Source organism: Lontra canadensis, unplaced genomic scaffold (assembly GCF_010015895.1).
Source record: "Lontra canadensis isolate GAN:19392208 unplaced genomic scaffold, GSC_riverotter_1.0 scaffold42, whole genome shotgun sequence".
NCBI lineage: Eukaryota > Metazoa > Chordata > Mammalia > Carnivora > Mustelidae > Lontra > Lontra canadensis.
The window spans coordinates 1,991,642-2,005,744 of record NW_022631036.1 but is presented as its reverse complement, the minus strand read 5'-3'; the positions used below and the strand labels follow the sequence as shown (position 1 = coordinate 2,005,744).

General features: G+C 47.9%; 1 protein-coding gene across 9 annotated transcripts in view; it reads right to left on the bottom strand.

The window, feature by feature from the left end:
* NIN (ninein) overlaps window positions 1–12,926 on the bottom strand; it is a 93,606-nt gene extending 80,680 nt beyond the window's left edge. For 5 of the 9 annotated variants that reach the window (XM_032871140.1, XM_032871141.1, XM_032871142.1 and 2 more), the window contains exons 1-3: window positions 12,795–12,925; window positions 12,274–12,327; window positions 3,791–3,994 (exon numbers count right to left, since the gene is read on the bottom strand). In XM_032871140.1, coding sequence (XP_032727031.1) covers window positions 3,791–3,973 — 183 coding nt within the window. In that variant the 5' untranslated portion in view covers window positions 3,974–3,994; window positions 12,274–12,327; window positions 12,795–12,925. Of the gene's footprint in view, window positions 1–3,790; window positions 3,995–12,273; window positions 12,328–12,794 lie in introns of all 9 variants that reach the window. The other 4 variants (XM_032871145.1, XM_032871146.1, XM_032871147.1 and 1 more) reach the window with 2 other exon arrangements.
* Window positions 12,927–14,103: the final 1,177 nt, after the last annotated feature.

The window sequence follows — 14,103 nt, the reverse complement described above, 5'->3', positions numbered from 1 at the left end:
AAATAAAATAACATAAAAACAGAGAGAGAGGCAAACCATAAGAGACTCTTGACTATAGGGAACAAACTGAGGGTCGAGGGAGGGGAAGTGGGTGGTTTATGGGGTAACTGGGGGATGGGCATTAAGAAGGGCACCTGATATGATGAGCCCTGGGTGTTACATGCAACTGATGCAGTCTAAACTCTACTCTGAAGCTAATAATACACATTATATATTAACTAATTTGAATTTTTTAAAAAATAATAAAAATAAAAGACAAAAAAGAGGAAGCACTAGGACCAATATCAGTTGCTTAGAGGAAAACTTGGTTCCATAAAAGAGCTAATGCTGTTATATTTTCTTATATGTTTGTAGTATTTGCTCTTGGGGCTGTTCAGCTGGGGATGCCTGGGTACTCAGTCAGTTGGGCGTGTGCCTTCAGCTGGGGTCATGATCTCAGGGTCCTGGGGCAGAGCCACAGGCTGGCCTCCCTGCTCACAGCAGGGAATCTGCTTCTCCCTTTCCCTCTGCTCCTCCCCTCCCTGGCCCTTGCTCTCCCACTCTTGCCCTCTCTCTCAAATACATAAAACCTTTAAAACAAACAAACAAACAAAGGGACTATTCAGCTGCCGGGCAAACATTAGCTGACCAGCCTGAAAGTTCTTCAGTATCTTCAGGAGTCCCTGGGTCTTGGACTCCCACTCACCTGACAGGTGCTTAACTAAGGACAAAGATATGGATAGAGCTCTTCTGATAACTAGCAGGAAACACCCACTGTTGTCCTGCTTCTTTCAAATCAGTAATCCACAATCGTCAGGCATTTCAAATCCTTAACTAGTGAGCACCATACTCAGGGGAATATGACTTCAAGTTATAAAGGCAGATCAGATAGATGAATTGAAACCAATTGGGGAGGGGGTGCCTACGTGGCTCAGTGGGCTAAAGCCTCTGCCTTCAGCTCAGGTCATGATCCCAGGGTCCTGGGATGGAGCTCTGCTCAGCAGGGAGCCTGCTTCCTCCTCTCTCTGCCTACTTGTGATCTCTGTCTGTCAAATAAATAAATAAATAATCCTTTTTTTTTTTTTTTTTTTTTTTTAAGTAAAAATAAAGAAAGAAAGAAAGAAACCTGATTTGGGGGTAAATGGCCTAGGAGTAAAATGCATGAAAATGGGGAGTCGATGAGTCAATTTCAGTTACCTTCCTCAACAACTGTCAAAAGAAACATCAGGCCTTAAAAAAACCCAGGAAGTTTTACAGATGGATTTGGAAATTAAAAACCAGACAATATTCATATTCTTATTGAGGAGGGCAATGCCTTTAATTTTATTTCTTTTTCAAGAAAAAAATGATTAATTCAGCCTGATTCCAACAAAGGTAAACTTGGAAGTTTTGTTTCATTTAGAAATTATACTCATTAATATTTAAAGATACAATTAAACCCTAAGCCTCTTTGGGTTGGAAGCTGTCGGATACTACTGTACCCAAAAGCCAATTTAGTGGAAAACCTTAGTCTATGAAAAACATAAGTAAGTTGCACCCCACAGACCAGCAGAAAGCCTAACATGCGGGACCCTTCAGTACGTATTTGTTGAATTACTGAATAGTTGAATATATTGAGATTGGTCATGCTACTACTTCCTTCTCCTTATTTATGAAACCAAACTGCAAACCCTTACAAGTTTTTCTATAAATACCATCTAAAGAGAAGAAAGATGACTGGCATTGGAAACAACATATAATTTTCCAACTTAAGCTCCATACTCAGTAGATCAAGAACGTGTTCCCTCTTAGAATTCTTCAGTAAGTTCTAAGGAATTTTTTTCCTTATAATTTAAAATTATAGACCATATAGAGTATCTTACCAACATACGGCCAAGTTTATGTGATCATCTGAGGAGAATAATTTCGGTTTCATAAAAAATGCAAATCGAACAGGAGCGTGCATTAATTCATGCCAACCCTGCTCTCCAGAAAGTCCCCAGGGACCTCCCACATGAAATCAACATGCAACTCTCTATTTAACTTTTATCACTGGCTCACTAAGTAAATATCAGGCTCTAGACCACTTAGGTATTCATTATTCATAGGCAAATAGCAAACGGAAAAAGCAGGCTGATAGTGTCAAGTCGTTAACAAATCAATCGATAACTGTTCCCCTGCTTTAGTTTGCCGAATGGTTGCGGTGGGGGGGGGGGTGCTGCGTGCGAAGATGGGCAACATCTGGAGAGGGAAACCGTGAACGCGCTGCCAAGTCGGGGTCTGTTAGCAGAGGGCTGTGTATTTACGCAGACTTGGAGACAACCTCCCAAGGAAGCCTCAAGTTGTACCAGCTCTTCCCAGGCTTTCATCAGCCCTGAAACATATCCACTCTTGGTACTCCTCCTTCTCCCCCAGGACCACAGTGGGAAACTCGGCTCCCTTGGCTCCCCTCGCTCCCCAAGGTGTCTGGGATTGAGACAGAACAAAAACACATCTGAAAGCATTACGGGGAATTGGGGGGTGGGGTGGGAGGGCGGGGGAGTGGCAAATGACTTCATCCTCAAATCTCCCATTGCTAAGGCTTCAGAAACAAGGTTTTCAGCACTTTTTAGAGCTCACAAGCAGCTAGTCCCCACTCCCAGAGTGACCGAGAATGGTTCCAGTTTTGTAAAACACCTCACATTTGTTTTTCTTTAAGAGGGAGCCCTGTTAGCCATGGCATTCATAGTGCCAAGCCCCTGAGAACAGCCTCCTTTGTACATTAATTTCAGGATAATCGCTACTCCTGTCTGTCTCATGTCACAGACAGTCAATACTTCGTACTGTCTCTGAGGTCACTTACCCAAATTGTCAACTCAAAGTCAGTGAAAATGAAATGAAAAAAAAGGAAATTCAGTCACCGGAATAAAGTTGAATTTCATAACTCCTTCCTCAGTTTGCACCACGTGATAAAAACCATGGTCCACGAAGTGTCATCGAGGATAACAACAGAGCTCAGAAAGCATTGCCCATTTTTTCCCTCCCATCCATTCTAACAACCAACAGCAAGACTCAACTCAAAGCCATACAAATGATGCTCTTAATTAGAATTATGAGAACTGAAGGCAATGGGAGGTCAAGACAGATCAAGCACCCTTCCCACTAACAGCAGGAATTAAAAAGGCCCCTTCTCACCCTGTACTGGTTCCTGTGACTTGGTTTGCAGGAACAACAGGACTATTTGTTGTCAAATGCAGAAGTTACCACCAGCACACACTTGCATATCCCTGCTGAAGTCGTGCTAGGTTTTAAATGAACCTGCCCTGTATTTACTTACCCTCCTGTCATATTTCCTAGGTGAAAGGTTTAATTAATCCTTCACCCTAGAAGCAATCTGCACAAGAAATAGCTTTATTGGGAGTAAAAGTCAGAGCAGCAAACTGTTCATCCTGTGAGTAGCAATTTTCTTACTGTGTTTTCCTGCTCTTCAAGGGAAACCTCAGTCCCCTCCCTGTGCCCCAGTGATGAATGTGAAGTCCATAGAATGATCCACCATGAACAAGAGTTGGAAAACGTGCTCCTATTGCCTCTTTTCCTCCCTTCATTTAAGATGCTCTGGGCACACATACACTCCAGAGCACAAATTCAAACAGGCCCTCCATATCCCAAGCAAACCACACTGCTGGTCCCGCCCATTACATTTTCTCTTTCTGTTTATCAGGTTAACAGCTCGGGGCACACACAGCCAGGATGTGAGAGGCAGGTCGCCACAGGCGCTCTCCCCCCACCCAGCCCCCCTCCCCACAAAAGCCGCACCCACTTCCATCCGCCTGCCTTCTTCCCCAGACCTTACCCTGCCCAAGAGGTTGTCCTGAAGCAGTGTCTCCTGGAGCACCGGGGCCACCTCCTCCAAGCTCAACATGTGGCAAAGGTCGGTGAGTTCTTCCTGCCCCAGGGACCCGGTGCCCGTGGTGTCAAAACTGTCGAACAGCTCCTTGAGTCGGGCCTCATGCTGGTCCTGTTCCACCTCATCCATCCCATAGCCCACAGCGCTCACCTGTGTGGGACAGAGACAAGGGGGATTGTGGCAGCCCCCGGGGCTGACTGACTGGGACCTCGGTGGATGCTGGCAGGAGAGGCAATGCTGCACCTCGCCACCCCTCCCCGCCTCCCCCCAGCGAGATTGCGGGGCTCTCCGGGAGCCAACCCTGGCCAGTTGAGCTTCCATGGCCACTGCCACCAGGGCCCCAGTCACAGGTTCGGTCATGCGGGGTAGTGTTACCAGAATGACGAAGTCTCCTCTCCTGCCTGGTCCTTGCGCTAGCGAGCGGCCAGTCCCAAACTCAAGACCAAAAGCAGTTCTCTATCAGCTCGTCTGGCCCCTGACTTACAGTGAAAGGCCACCTCGGATGCTCAGTCCTTTCCAACTAACCGGTAGTACCCACAAACTTCCACATAAGTCGGTGAGCTGTGGACCACCTGCCCAGATGTAGCACCCCACTCCTGTGGTGGGGCTATCTAGTTCCCCTTCGTTCAGCCTAGATGCCCCCCATCACCGTCAGCCTGCAGGCAAGCAGCCAGAGAGAGGCTCCGGGCAAACCACCTCCCTGTTTACAGGAGACACAATGCCTTTTACACAAGTTCCTCAAAAAACAGCCCAATTAACTTCCTTGGAGCAATTACAGGAGGTGTGACGGGAAGAGTATTCCCTGAAGCTCACTTTAGCCCTCAGGAGTTTTAGGTAATGCCTAGTTGCCTAGAGAAAGGAGAAAACACTACTCCCAGTTTTCAGATAGGGAGGTTCAGAGGAGCCGCAGACCACATGAACCCTACAGTGTCAGGGAGCCTCCCTCACCCCTACCTCCCATCTGCACACCTGGTTCATCTATCTTCCATCCTTCCAACCCCAGTCTTCCATTTCTCCACCTTCCGTGGGATCAGTGGAAATGTGGACTCGGGATTAAAGCAGAATCACTTCTGCTAAAAATAAACATCATTAAATTCTCAGTCCCTCATTTATTAACAGTCAAATCTTCTGGGGTGGGGTTGCTGACACAATAATTCATTTTTAATGTGGTGGGGCTTCCGACGAAAGCCTGAAATGAGCCCATCGGAAGCTACCTTCACCCTGATGCAATGGAAGCCAAACACAACATCGCCCTCGAGACGGTGACCTCAGCCATCTGAAACCAGGCTCTCAGAACCAGCCCCCAGACTATAAAAAGCAGCACTTGCAAAAATATTCTTATCTTGCCATTATGTTTTTTACTATGCTAAAAAAGACATAACAGGACATCTAGTCTAACAAAAATTTATTTAAAATTTTACGTGTGCAGGACAGCCTTCTTCACTCTATGTGCACCGCTGTACAGCAGACCTCTGGCATGGTTTCATCTCGCGCAGTGGAAACTATACCCTCTGCAGAGCCACGTCCCACCAACCCTTCCCCAGCCCCTGGCAATCCTCACTCTAGTTTTAAAAGCAGCACCTTTAACTAATAAAAGCCCTGAGTAAGAGAACTCTCTAACTTAGAGGTGATGTTTGTTCATAGAGCAGATGGGAAACACGGGCAATGTACAAGTTCAGGTGTGGAATGTGGCCAGAACTGAAAATGAGAGAGGCTCCCAGGACCCATCAGTGCTACTCTCTCTCCCCCACAGACAGCTGTCCGGAACATCACGAGCTCACCCAGAGCCATGACCATCCCAAGAGTTTCAGCAGAACTGGATGGACTCAAGGTGGATTCAAACAGCTGAACCACTCCTCGGTTTTCACTGAGGTCACTCCTGAAAGCAAAGGAGCACCACTTACGTCCAGGCTGCTGGTCTGGGTGTGTGTGTTGGGGGTGAGGCGGTGGGATGGGGGTTCTTCTCCTAATTATCAGCTTTTCTGTTACTAAGGTGCTGCTGGCTCTGGCTGCCTTCCCAGAGTTGGTCTGTTGGGTTAACTAATCACCATGCAAATGTTTTCACAATTAAGTTGAGAGTGCTATATAAACATGAGAGCACCAGAAAAGAAACACCAAGGTGTTAATGCAAAGCCACCAAAGTTAGGGATTTAGACAAGGCCAAAGCCTGGCTCGTTAGATTCACTTACAAGTCAGCCAGTTTGCTGTCTGCTGCTCTGGGGTTTTCAGGGCTTCCATACCTCTTCAGCACCCCTACCCAGGCTACAATCTGACTAATGTCAAAAAAGGCAGTCTATTCTGCTTTCACTTGATTTTGCATATTAAAAAAACAAACACACCCTCAAAAGCGAAAGAATTCTAACATTTCCTCTTTTTTTTTAAATTATTTTTAAGGCATGGGGATTGGTTCATTTAGACCAATGAAAGAGGGGCATAAAACTCATAACACACTGAGAAGTCCTATCTTATCCACAGCTGTGAATCTGATAAGCTATCATGCCCTGTCTTTGGGAGGTCATTGGACTTTCGCTAAAGCAAATCTCTTTCGCTTTTTTTTTTTTTTTATCTCTTTATTTCATCTTCCCTCTTCCCAAGACACTGTGATTTGGAAAACATTCTTTTGACTGAAGGGGGAAAACAGTCCCAACTCTGAGGAACAAATGAGCATACGGAAACATCCAAACGATGTTGCATATGGTGACAAGTTGTCAGATCTCGTTTGGCACAGAATGCCTTTTTACTGGATGATATTATCTCCCAAATGTTCATGAGTAATTTCATGTGCAAGAATTTTTCCCCCTGCTTGGCAGAAATTTCCTTCAGGACAAGGTCCACAACTCATTTCTTTTATATCCTCTCCCAAATACACAGTACAGTCTGTTCCTCACACCAGAAACTCAGTAAACACCAAGGACTGACTTAGTGAAGGGAGATCCCTTGAGCGGAAATTTCCCCTGGATGAGAGTGACATAATGAGCACAGGAAGAAGACTTTGAAATGACTATTTCTTCCACAAGCACACCTCTCCTTCCCCCCATCCAACCCTTTCTTCAAAGGCATTTTCAGTCTTAGATGTACCTAGGCAGAAGTAGAAGCCAGGACCCACTCCCAAACTATAGCATCCAGAACCGTCTGGAATTGGATTAAGGAGTTAGGGATTAAGCCAATGGAGTCATAAACTTCAGCTGCATTTGGGGTTTTTGTTGTTGTTGTTTTGGGTTTTTGTTGTTGTTGTGTTGTTTTGGAGGGGGGGTGGTTATAGGATGTGACTTTGGAGGAGAGTCTGTACTAAAACACTTTCCCAAGTCCCCTTGTTTATAAAATGGGAATAATAATACCCATCTAGAAGGGCTGTCCTGGGGGTTAAAGACGGCAAGCGAGTGACAGGATAATCCCAGAGAAAGTTGATACAAGAGGGGAATTGAGAAAACAACCATGAAAATAGAAACAACTGACCAAGGAAGAATAAACTGAAGAAAGGTAACTTACAAGTCAACCAACCATGGATCTGCCTTCGAGGAAGCAGAGCAGGAGCCGCAGAATGCCTTACAGACAGGGAGAACGCACAGGGTAGGGAACAGGACTATAAACAATATTATACTACTAACGGGTAAACGGCAATGGGTAAGGCTCAGCGCTACCTCCATCTTTAAAGGCACATTACTGATAAATTTAACATCAAACAAAAGCAGAAAGGCTGAAATACAGTTGGGACTTAAGATGAAACTTTTTTTTTTTTAAACTTCTGGAGATCTACTAGAAGTCTGGCCTATGCTGAGTACTTTACATAAACGAGCTCATTTAAGCCTTCTAATTCTTTAAAGTAGACCTCACATTCCCATTTAAGATGTAGGCATTGGGGCTTGGTGAAATTAAGCAACTTGTCCAAGGAGAGAGTGCTAATACGGGGGTGGAACTGAGATCTGAATTCTGGTCTGACTCTAAATCAGACCCTCTCTCAGGGCTATGCGTGCACACAGAACACAGGAACGGGACCACTGAAATGACATCAAGACAAATCCCTTATCTCCACCTTCATGTGTTAATCAGCTAGACTACTGAGTACCAGAAACCGCCAGGAAAACCTGATGGCCACAAACTCCTCCCAGTCGGAGTGGGGGGAAGGGTGGGGATTCTCCCTGCCTACCGCTCTAATCCATTTATTGAATAATTAGAGCCTATAAGGCACTAGAGATATACAGAATAAGCACTCTTTTTTTCCAAAGCAGCTTTGGAATTTAGAGCAAGGAAGAAACACTTTTTTTTTTTTTTTTTTTTTTTTTAATAAAAATGATCGGAAGAGCCCCGTATTTTCCAACAGTGGCCCTGGTCCAGAAATTGATCATTGTTAAATTACTCCCTCAAAATACTCAAGTATGTCTAATCTGTGCCATCAGTGCTTTCCAGAGTTAAAGCCTAATGGACACCCACCAGCGACAGAAATCTTCCTCAGAGATGAAGAACGTTGGGTTTTGAGTGACAAACCCTCCTTCAAATCACAAAGAAAAATTCCAGTTTTATAAAGCTCCACCCCACCCCGGCCAAGCCGGGGCCTCTCTTCACCTGCTACCTTCCCTATCACACTGACAGAAGTCTTCACAGTTCCTCTGGAATAGAAGGGCCAGGGTGGGCAGTATTTGGGAGTTCTAACTAGGGAAGGTTAAATAAGAAGCAGATGCACAGAGCCATTTATCAAAACATTTACCCCCCAATAAGCACCCATAATGAGAACTATTTGGAGCGTTTTCCTTCCAAATAACTCAAAACAAGGCTGCCAAAATGCCTAGACCCGGATGGGGATGTCCATCAGTCTGTGCTACTGTGTGCTACTCAGCAACCCTGGCTGATGAAATCAGCACCACCTGGGACTGGGAAAGACACAGGTGAGGAGCCGCTGGAATAATGAAGTCCCCAACATAAGGCCACCATGAAGTGGCTACGTGAACTTCTGAACTTTCCGGCATGCAGGGTACAGAAAGGAGGTTGTAAGAATGGCACCCCAGCCAAAGGGGACGTCTGTTCTGGGCCACAGGGAGTGAAAAAGGGACAAAGTCTGGCAAGGGAAAACCAAATAATAAATGAGCACAATGCCAGAGCCCCTAGCCCAGGCCTTTTATTTCCCTCCAGATGGTCCAGCAGCTGAATAGCTATGTGGAATGTCTGGATGCCCCTCTTGGCTCAGCCGCTTTCCTTGGGTATCACAATAGATGCTTTTAGGTTTGTGTTCAGACATAGCTGCTGGGGATCCACAGACCAGGCAGTGACCACCAAGTGACTAATTTAGTTACTTTATAACTAAAGCGGTCAACATGGACAAACCCTGCTCTGGGAACACTTTTCATTCACACCATTAGCCTTCACCATTTGGCAAGTCGGAGCTTCATAATGCCAGTGATCAAATTAAAATGTTTCTTTTTCTTCTCTCTCTCTCTCTCTCTTTTCAACCACTCTAATTGCAAAGATTTCCATTCTTAACATTTGGATTCATTTCAGTATAAAATGAAATAGTGACAAGAATAAATTCAAATTGAGCGAAAGCTTAATAGAAAAAGCAACTATTTACATATCTATATAGGATATTTCTGCCAGAAACCACAACTGCTCATCACAAAGACTCCTGTCAGGTAGCCTCCTCTGGGCTCCGACAGTACCTCATTCCTAGCTGGATACCACAGGCACCCGAGTATCACCAGGAATAAAGTCACGGGATACAGATACAAAAGTTTAAATGCCACTGTACAGAAACAAAAATGACACTACATATATTTGAAAGACAATAACTACCTTGGTTAACTACACTATTAAACTTAATTTAACCAAGGACGTTCTCCTAGCATTTATTCTAAAACGTTAAAAAAAAGTTTTAGTATGTGACTATCCTGAACCATGTGCCAAACCCAAGCTTTTGTTAAACCTAACAGTGAGGTGGATTACCAATCAAGTAGTTAACTCAGGATAGCTGGAGGAAAAAAATCATTAGCCTAGCCCGTTGTAGAGTCAATAACCTGTAATCAGCTACTAAGTAAAATTATAGAAGCAGAAAACAGAGCTCCATGTTTGTTACTTTCTTAAAAGAGACTGCTCATAACAACTTTCACTTCTTGAGCCATATTTACTGGAATTAATTCAGAATGCCTGCAGCTAGGGACATAGTCCCCCGGGGGGAGGAGAATTCCCCCCCCCCATAAACAATGTTTTCTCAACTTTGTATTTTATGTGAATGGTAGGACATAAATACTTTGTAACTGTTCCATTCAAAAGCTTCAATAAATGAGTAACTGCTGATATACATTGCAACAAAGAAGTGTCCTAATTTAAAAAAAAAAAAAAGTTGCTCACTTGTATATTCCCATAATCTTTTTAAAATTCTATTTTATTTGTAAATAAGAGAAAAACATCTTTTTGCAAGCCTTGGTTTCTCCACAAGTTCCTGCCCAACAGATGTAAGCTCAATAGCCAGAATTCAAACCACATAATTTATTGGCTTACAGATGAATTGGCATCTATAAAAATAAACCTCCTGAAAAGGCTTTAGGCTGCTTGAATCCAGCTAACTTGCCAACCCTTTATCAACGTGAGACTGATAAAATGTATTTTCATTATCAACACAAAATAGAAGCATCAAGACTGGTTAAATGTTAGTTTAGAAAGTCATTTGCAGTGACATTTAAAACAATTTATTTTAACATTTGACTTATGATAAGAATATTGCCCATTAAATTAAGGTTGGCTGTTCAGAATTCACTGGGGTCCTCTTCTCCCCCTCTATGACAGTCAACATATTTTGATATTAAGGGTCATCGCATATCTAAAGTGAAAAAAGACGAAGAAAGAAACCAGGCCATTCTGAGCAAGTTCCTATTAAAATGACTGATCCTTGACATTTTTTAATGTGAAGACTGTGCCTCTGATGGCTTCCTTTCCACTGCCCCTGTAAAGCCTTCTCCTGCCTTGGCAATATCTTTATTGATGCCCAACCCATTTGGAACATCTATAAGTCTCTACTGCAGTTCAGAATGGTTTCCCCTGCAGCATCCCCACAAACAGGTGAAAATAAATCTGTAAACGAACTCCCCAGGAGTTCACTTCACCTCCTTAAGAACACTGACAACAGCTGAAGAGACAACAACAAACTGCTTTTCAGCCAGCCTGTAATGTTACTTTTACACACAGTCTGGAAATCTTCACAACACCCCCCCCACACACACACACACAAACCTCAACTCTAGAGCCAGTTGTCTGCCAGTATTTCAGGTCATCCACTAATATGTTAGCCAGTAGAGAAGATTCAAGACAAAATTAAGCTGACACAGGAAAAATATATTTCCTTGTAGAATGGCAAGCCTCAGGAAACAAGCAGACATAAATTTCTGTCAACCTATTTAAGGGACCCCCACTGAGAAATCCTCCATGGCCTCAGGAGCTCGGCCCATATGCCAGGATGGATTTTACCGGGATTTTAATCCTAAAAAGCTACTATGGCAGTCACAAAAGACAACTAGGCTATCTGATTTGATTTCATAAATTAAGAGTTAAGTTGTATGGCAAGTCCACCTCAGGAATTCCGCTGTCCCTGTTGAGTAAAGAAGGCCCCGGTTCTCATAATCGCTAAGTTGTCGAAACAAGATACAGGGTAGAGCAATCTTTACACTCCCCCCCCTCCCCTTTTCTGTGCGCCTTGACCCCGGTTTGTCAGGGCTGGGACTAGGAAAACGCCTCTTTCTCTCTCAACTTCACAGAAAGAGCCTTCTGCAGTAAAGTGTTTCCATCAGCTTTGTCCTTTTGTCAGGGACCGTTGTGGTAGTCGCAGAAGCCCCGCACTGGGAATCCTGGAAGCTTCTCCCGCAGCACGCCACACTTCCATTCCAGTGGTCTGGCGATCAAGGTTTTCAGGCAATAACAGCGTGTCATTTGGTCCTTTTCCCCTTAGTTCTTGCTCAGTGCACTGGGAAAGTCTTGCTATATGCGTTCCCCCCGCCCCCCGCCTTCTGAGATGCCCGCCTTTAAGGGCCCCAAACAGCTCTCCGCTGCTCAGACAGCCCAGGCTTATCACCTCGGGTTTCCCCAGACAGGTTTCTCTTCCGAGGCTCCATCACGAGGCTGCCTTGGTGGCACAAGGCAACAGCACCACCCCCCTTTCTGCTCCCTCCCGGGATCAAGTCCACTCCTGGGTCTACACACAGAAGCGGCTTTCAGCCGCCGCCGGCGGGCCGGGACCGCGGGGGCGGCCAAGCAGCCCAGATCCAGCCGCGCTGCTGGGCGGGGAGGCGGAGGTGCGGCCGGAGGGCGGGCGCGCCTCCCGAGTCCCCAGGCAACCTGTGATGCCGATGCGTCTCCGACCTGCCTGCCCGTTGCACCCCCAGAAACCTCAAACACCCCATTGTGTCACCAGGCGGCACGCCGCCTCGGCCCCCGCCGTCCTCGCCTACCTTCTGGCGGCCTCTCCGTTGCGCCCGCACCGCCGGCCGCCCGCCTCCAGTGCTCTGCAAAGCGAAGGGGGACGCTTTGTTAGGGCTCAAGAAACGGGACAATACTTCGCAGCCGGCGCCGTGGTTCCGGGCGGGCGTCCTTCAAAAGGACGCGACTGGGGACCCGCGCGAGCGTCATTTCCATATGTAAGGAGCCAGCGCGTACAAAAGCGCGGCTCTCCGGGGCTGCGGCGCGCATCCTCCCCGCCCGCCGGCCCGCCCCCCGGCAGCGCAGCCCGCGCCTCCAGGACCGGCCCTTCCTCCCGCCCGCGAAGCCGCCCCCTCCCCGCCTCGTCCCCCAGGGGCGCCCCGCGCGCAGGGACAGCTCCCGCCCGGGCCCCGAAGGGGAAGCCCCAACCCGTCCCGGTGTGGAGTCAGCCCTGGGCGCGCAGGGCCCTGCCGACGGCGCGGGGGCGGCGCGAGGCCTCTGCGCACCCCCAGGCCGCGGGGCCGGAGACCCCGGGAGCGGGCTCCTCGCTTACCGCGTTCCGGGGCTCAAGCGCCCGGAGCCGCCGCGGGGACCATGGCCGCGGGCGCACTCAGGGCTCGGAGGCGGCGGCAGCGGGACGGCCGCGCCCAGCGCGCTCGGCTCCCGGCTCGGCCGCGGCCACCCGGAGCTTTGGACGCCGGGGAGGAAGGGCCAGGCCCGCGCGGGGAGGAGGAGCCAGGGCGACGCCGGCCCGGGCGCGGCTCCTCCTCCGCGGCCCGCGGCGCTGGGGGCGGCCCCGGGAGGAGCGCCGAGCAGTGTCCCGGCCCTCGCGGGGTCCTTTCCCCCAGCCCCCACCTCGACGTGGACTGCGCCCCGACTCCCCGGGACTGCTCGGGTCGCGGGAACACAGCCCCGGCCCCGGCTTGGCTGCTGCGTGACGCTGGGGCGGTTGCTTTGGAGATTTGAACTTGGAAAAGACAGGTTCGCGGGGTGCAGGTGGAAGAGGTCGCCGCCAAGCAGGGGCTAGCGCGTCCACCCCGCGACCCCCCTGCCCTCTAGCCTCTCCTTCCAAACCCGCCCGCTCACACTCGGCTGCCCCTAGGACTCCCAGCCAGCCACGTCTCCGTGTGGAGGAAAGGCCTCCTCCTCCAGCCAGGTGGGGACTCAGGTGCCTCTCTTGCCCCCGGGCGGTCCTCGATTTCTTGGCCCTTGAGCGCTCTTCGGCGGTCCTTGAAAGAGGGCTCCAGAAGACAGAAGAGCTCTAGACTTGACTGAATTCTGGAAAGAGGGTTATCGCCCCTCCAGGTCTAAACTGGGCTCCGCACCTGCCCACCATGTCTTCAGAGGCTCCCGCCTCCTATCTAGCCTTCCGCGGGTACATCCAACCCTTGGTCACTAGCCACACCGGATGAAAAATCCTTGGAACTGGTAGTTCTCCAGCCAACGGTTGTTCAGTATTTACCGCTTCCTACCCCTACTCCACAGCTCCCCCAGAGTCTCTCCTTTTTCACTCCCCCCACCCCCATCTCTACACTTCTATCTGGATACAAATAGGATCCCAAGTCCAGGCCTTCAGGCAGCAGCTGTGGGCAGGTGACATCCACTTTGCTCTCTTTGAACGGCAGGGTTAAATGCATTGGCCTTGAAGAAGGAGCCGCCTGATTTCTTATAACCCACAAGTCTGGTTATTTCTGCAAGAAACTGGAGGATATTCCCTTGCTACTGAAAGAACAAGGGATAGACAGGAAGGAAACCAGCATTTATTGAGAATCTAGTGTGCTGGAAACTTAGCAGAAATGATCTTACTTAATCCTGGCACCATCTTTAGAAGACAGACATTATACCCATTTTGCAGATGAGGA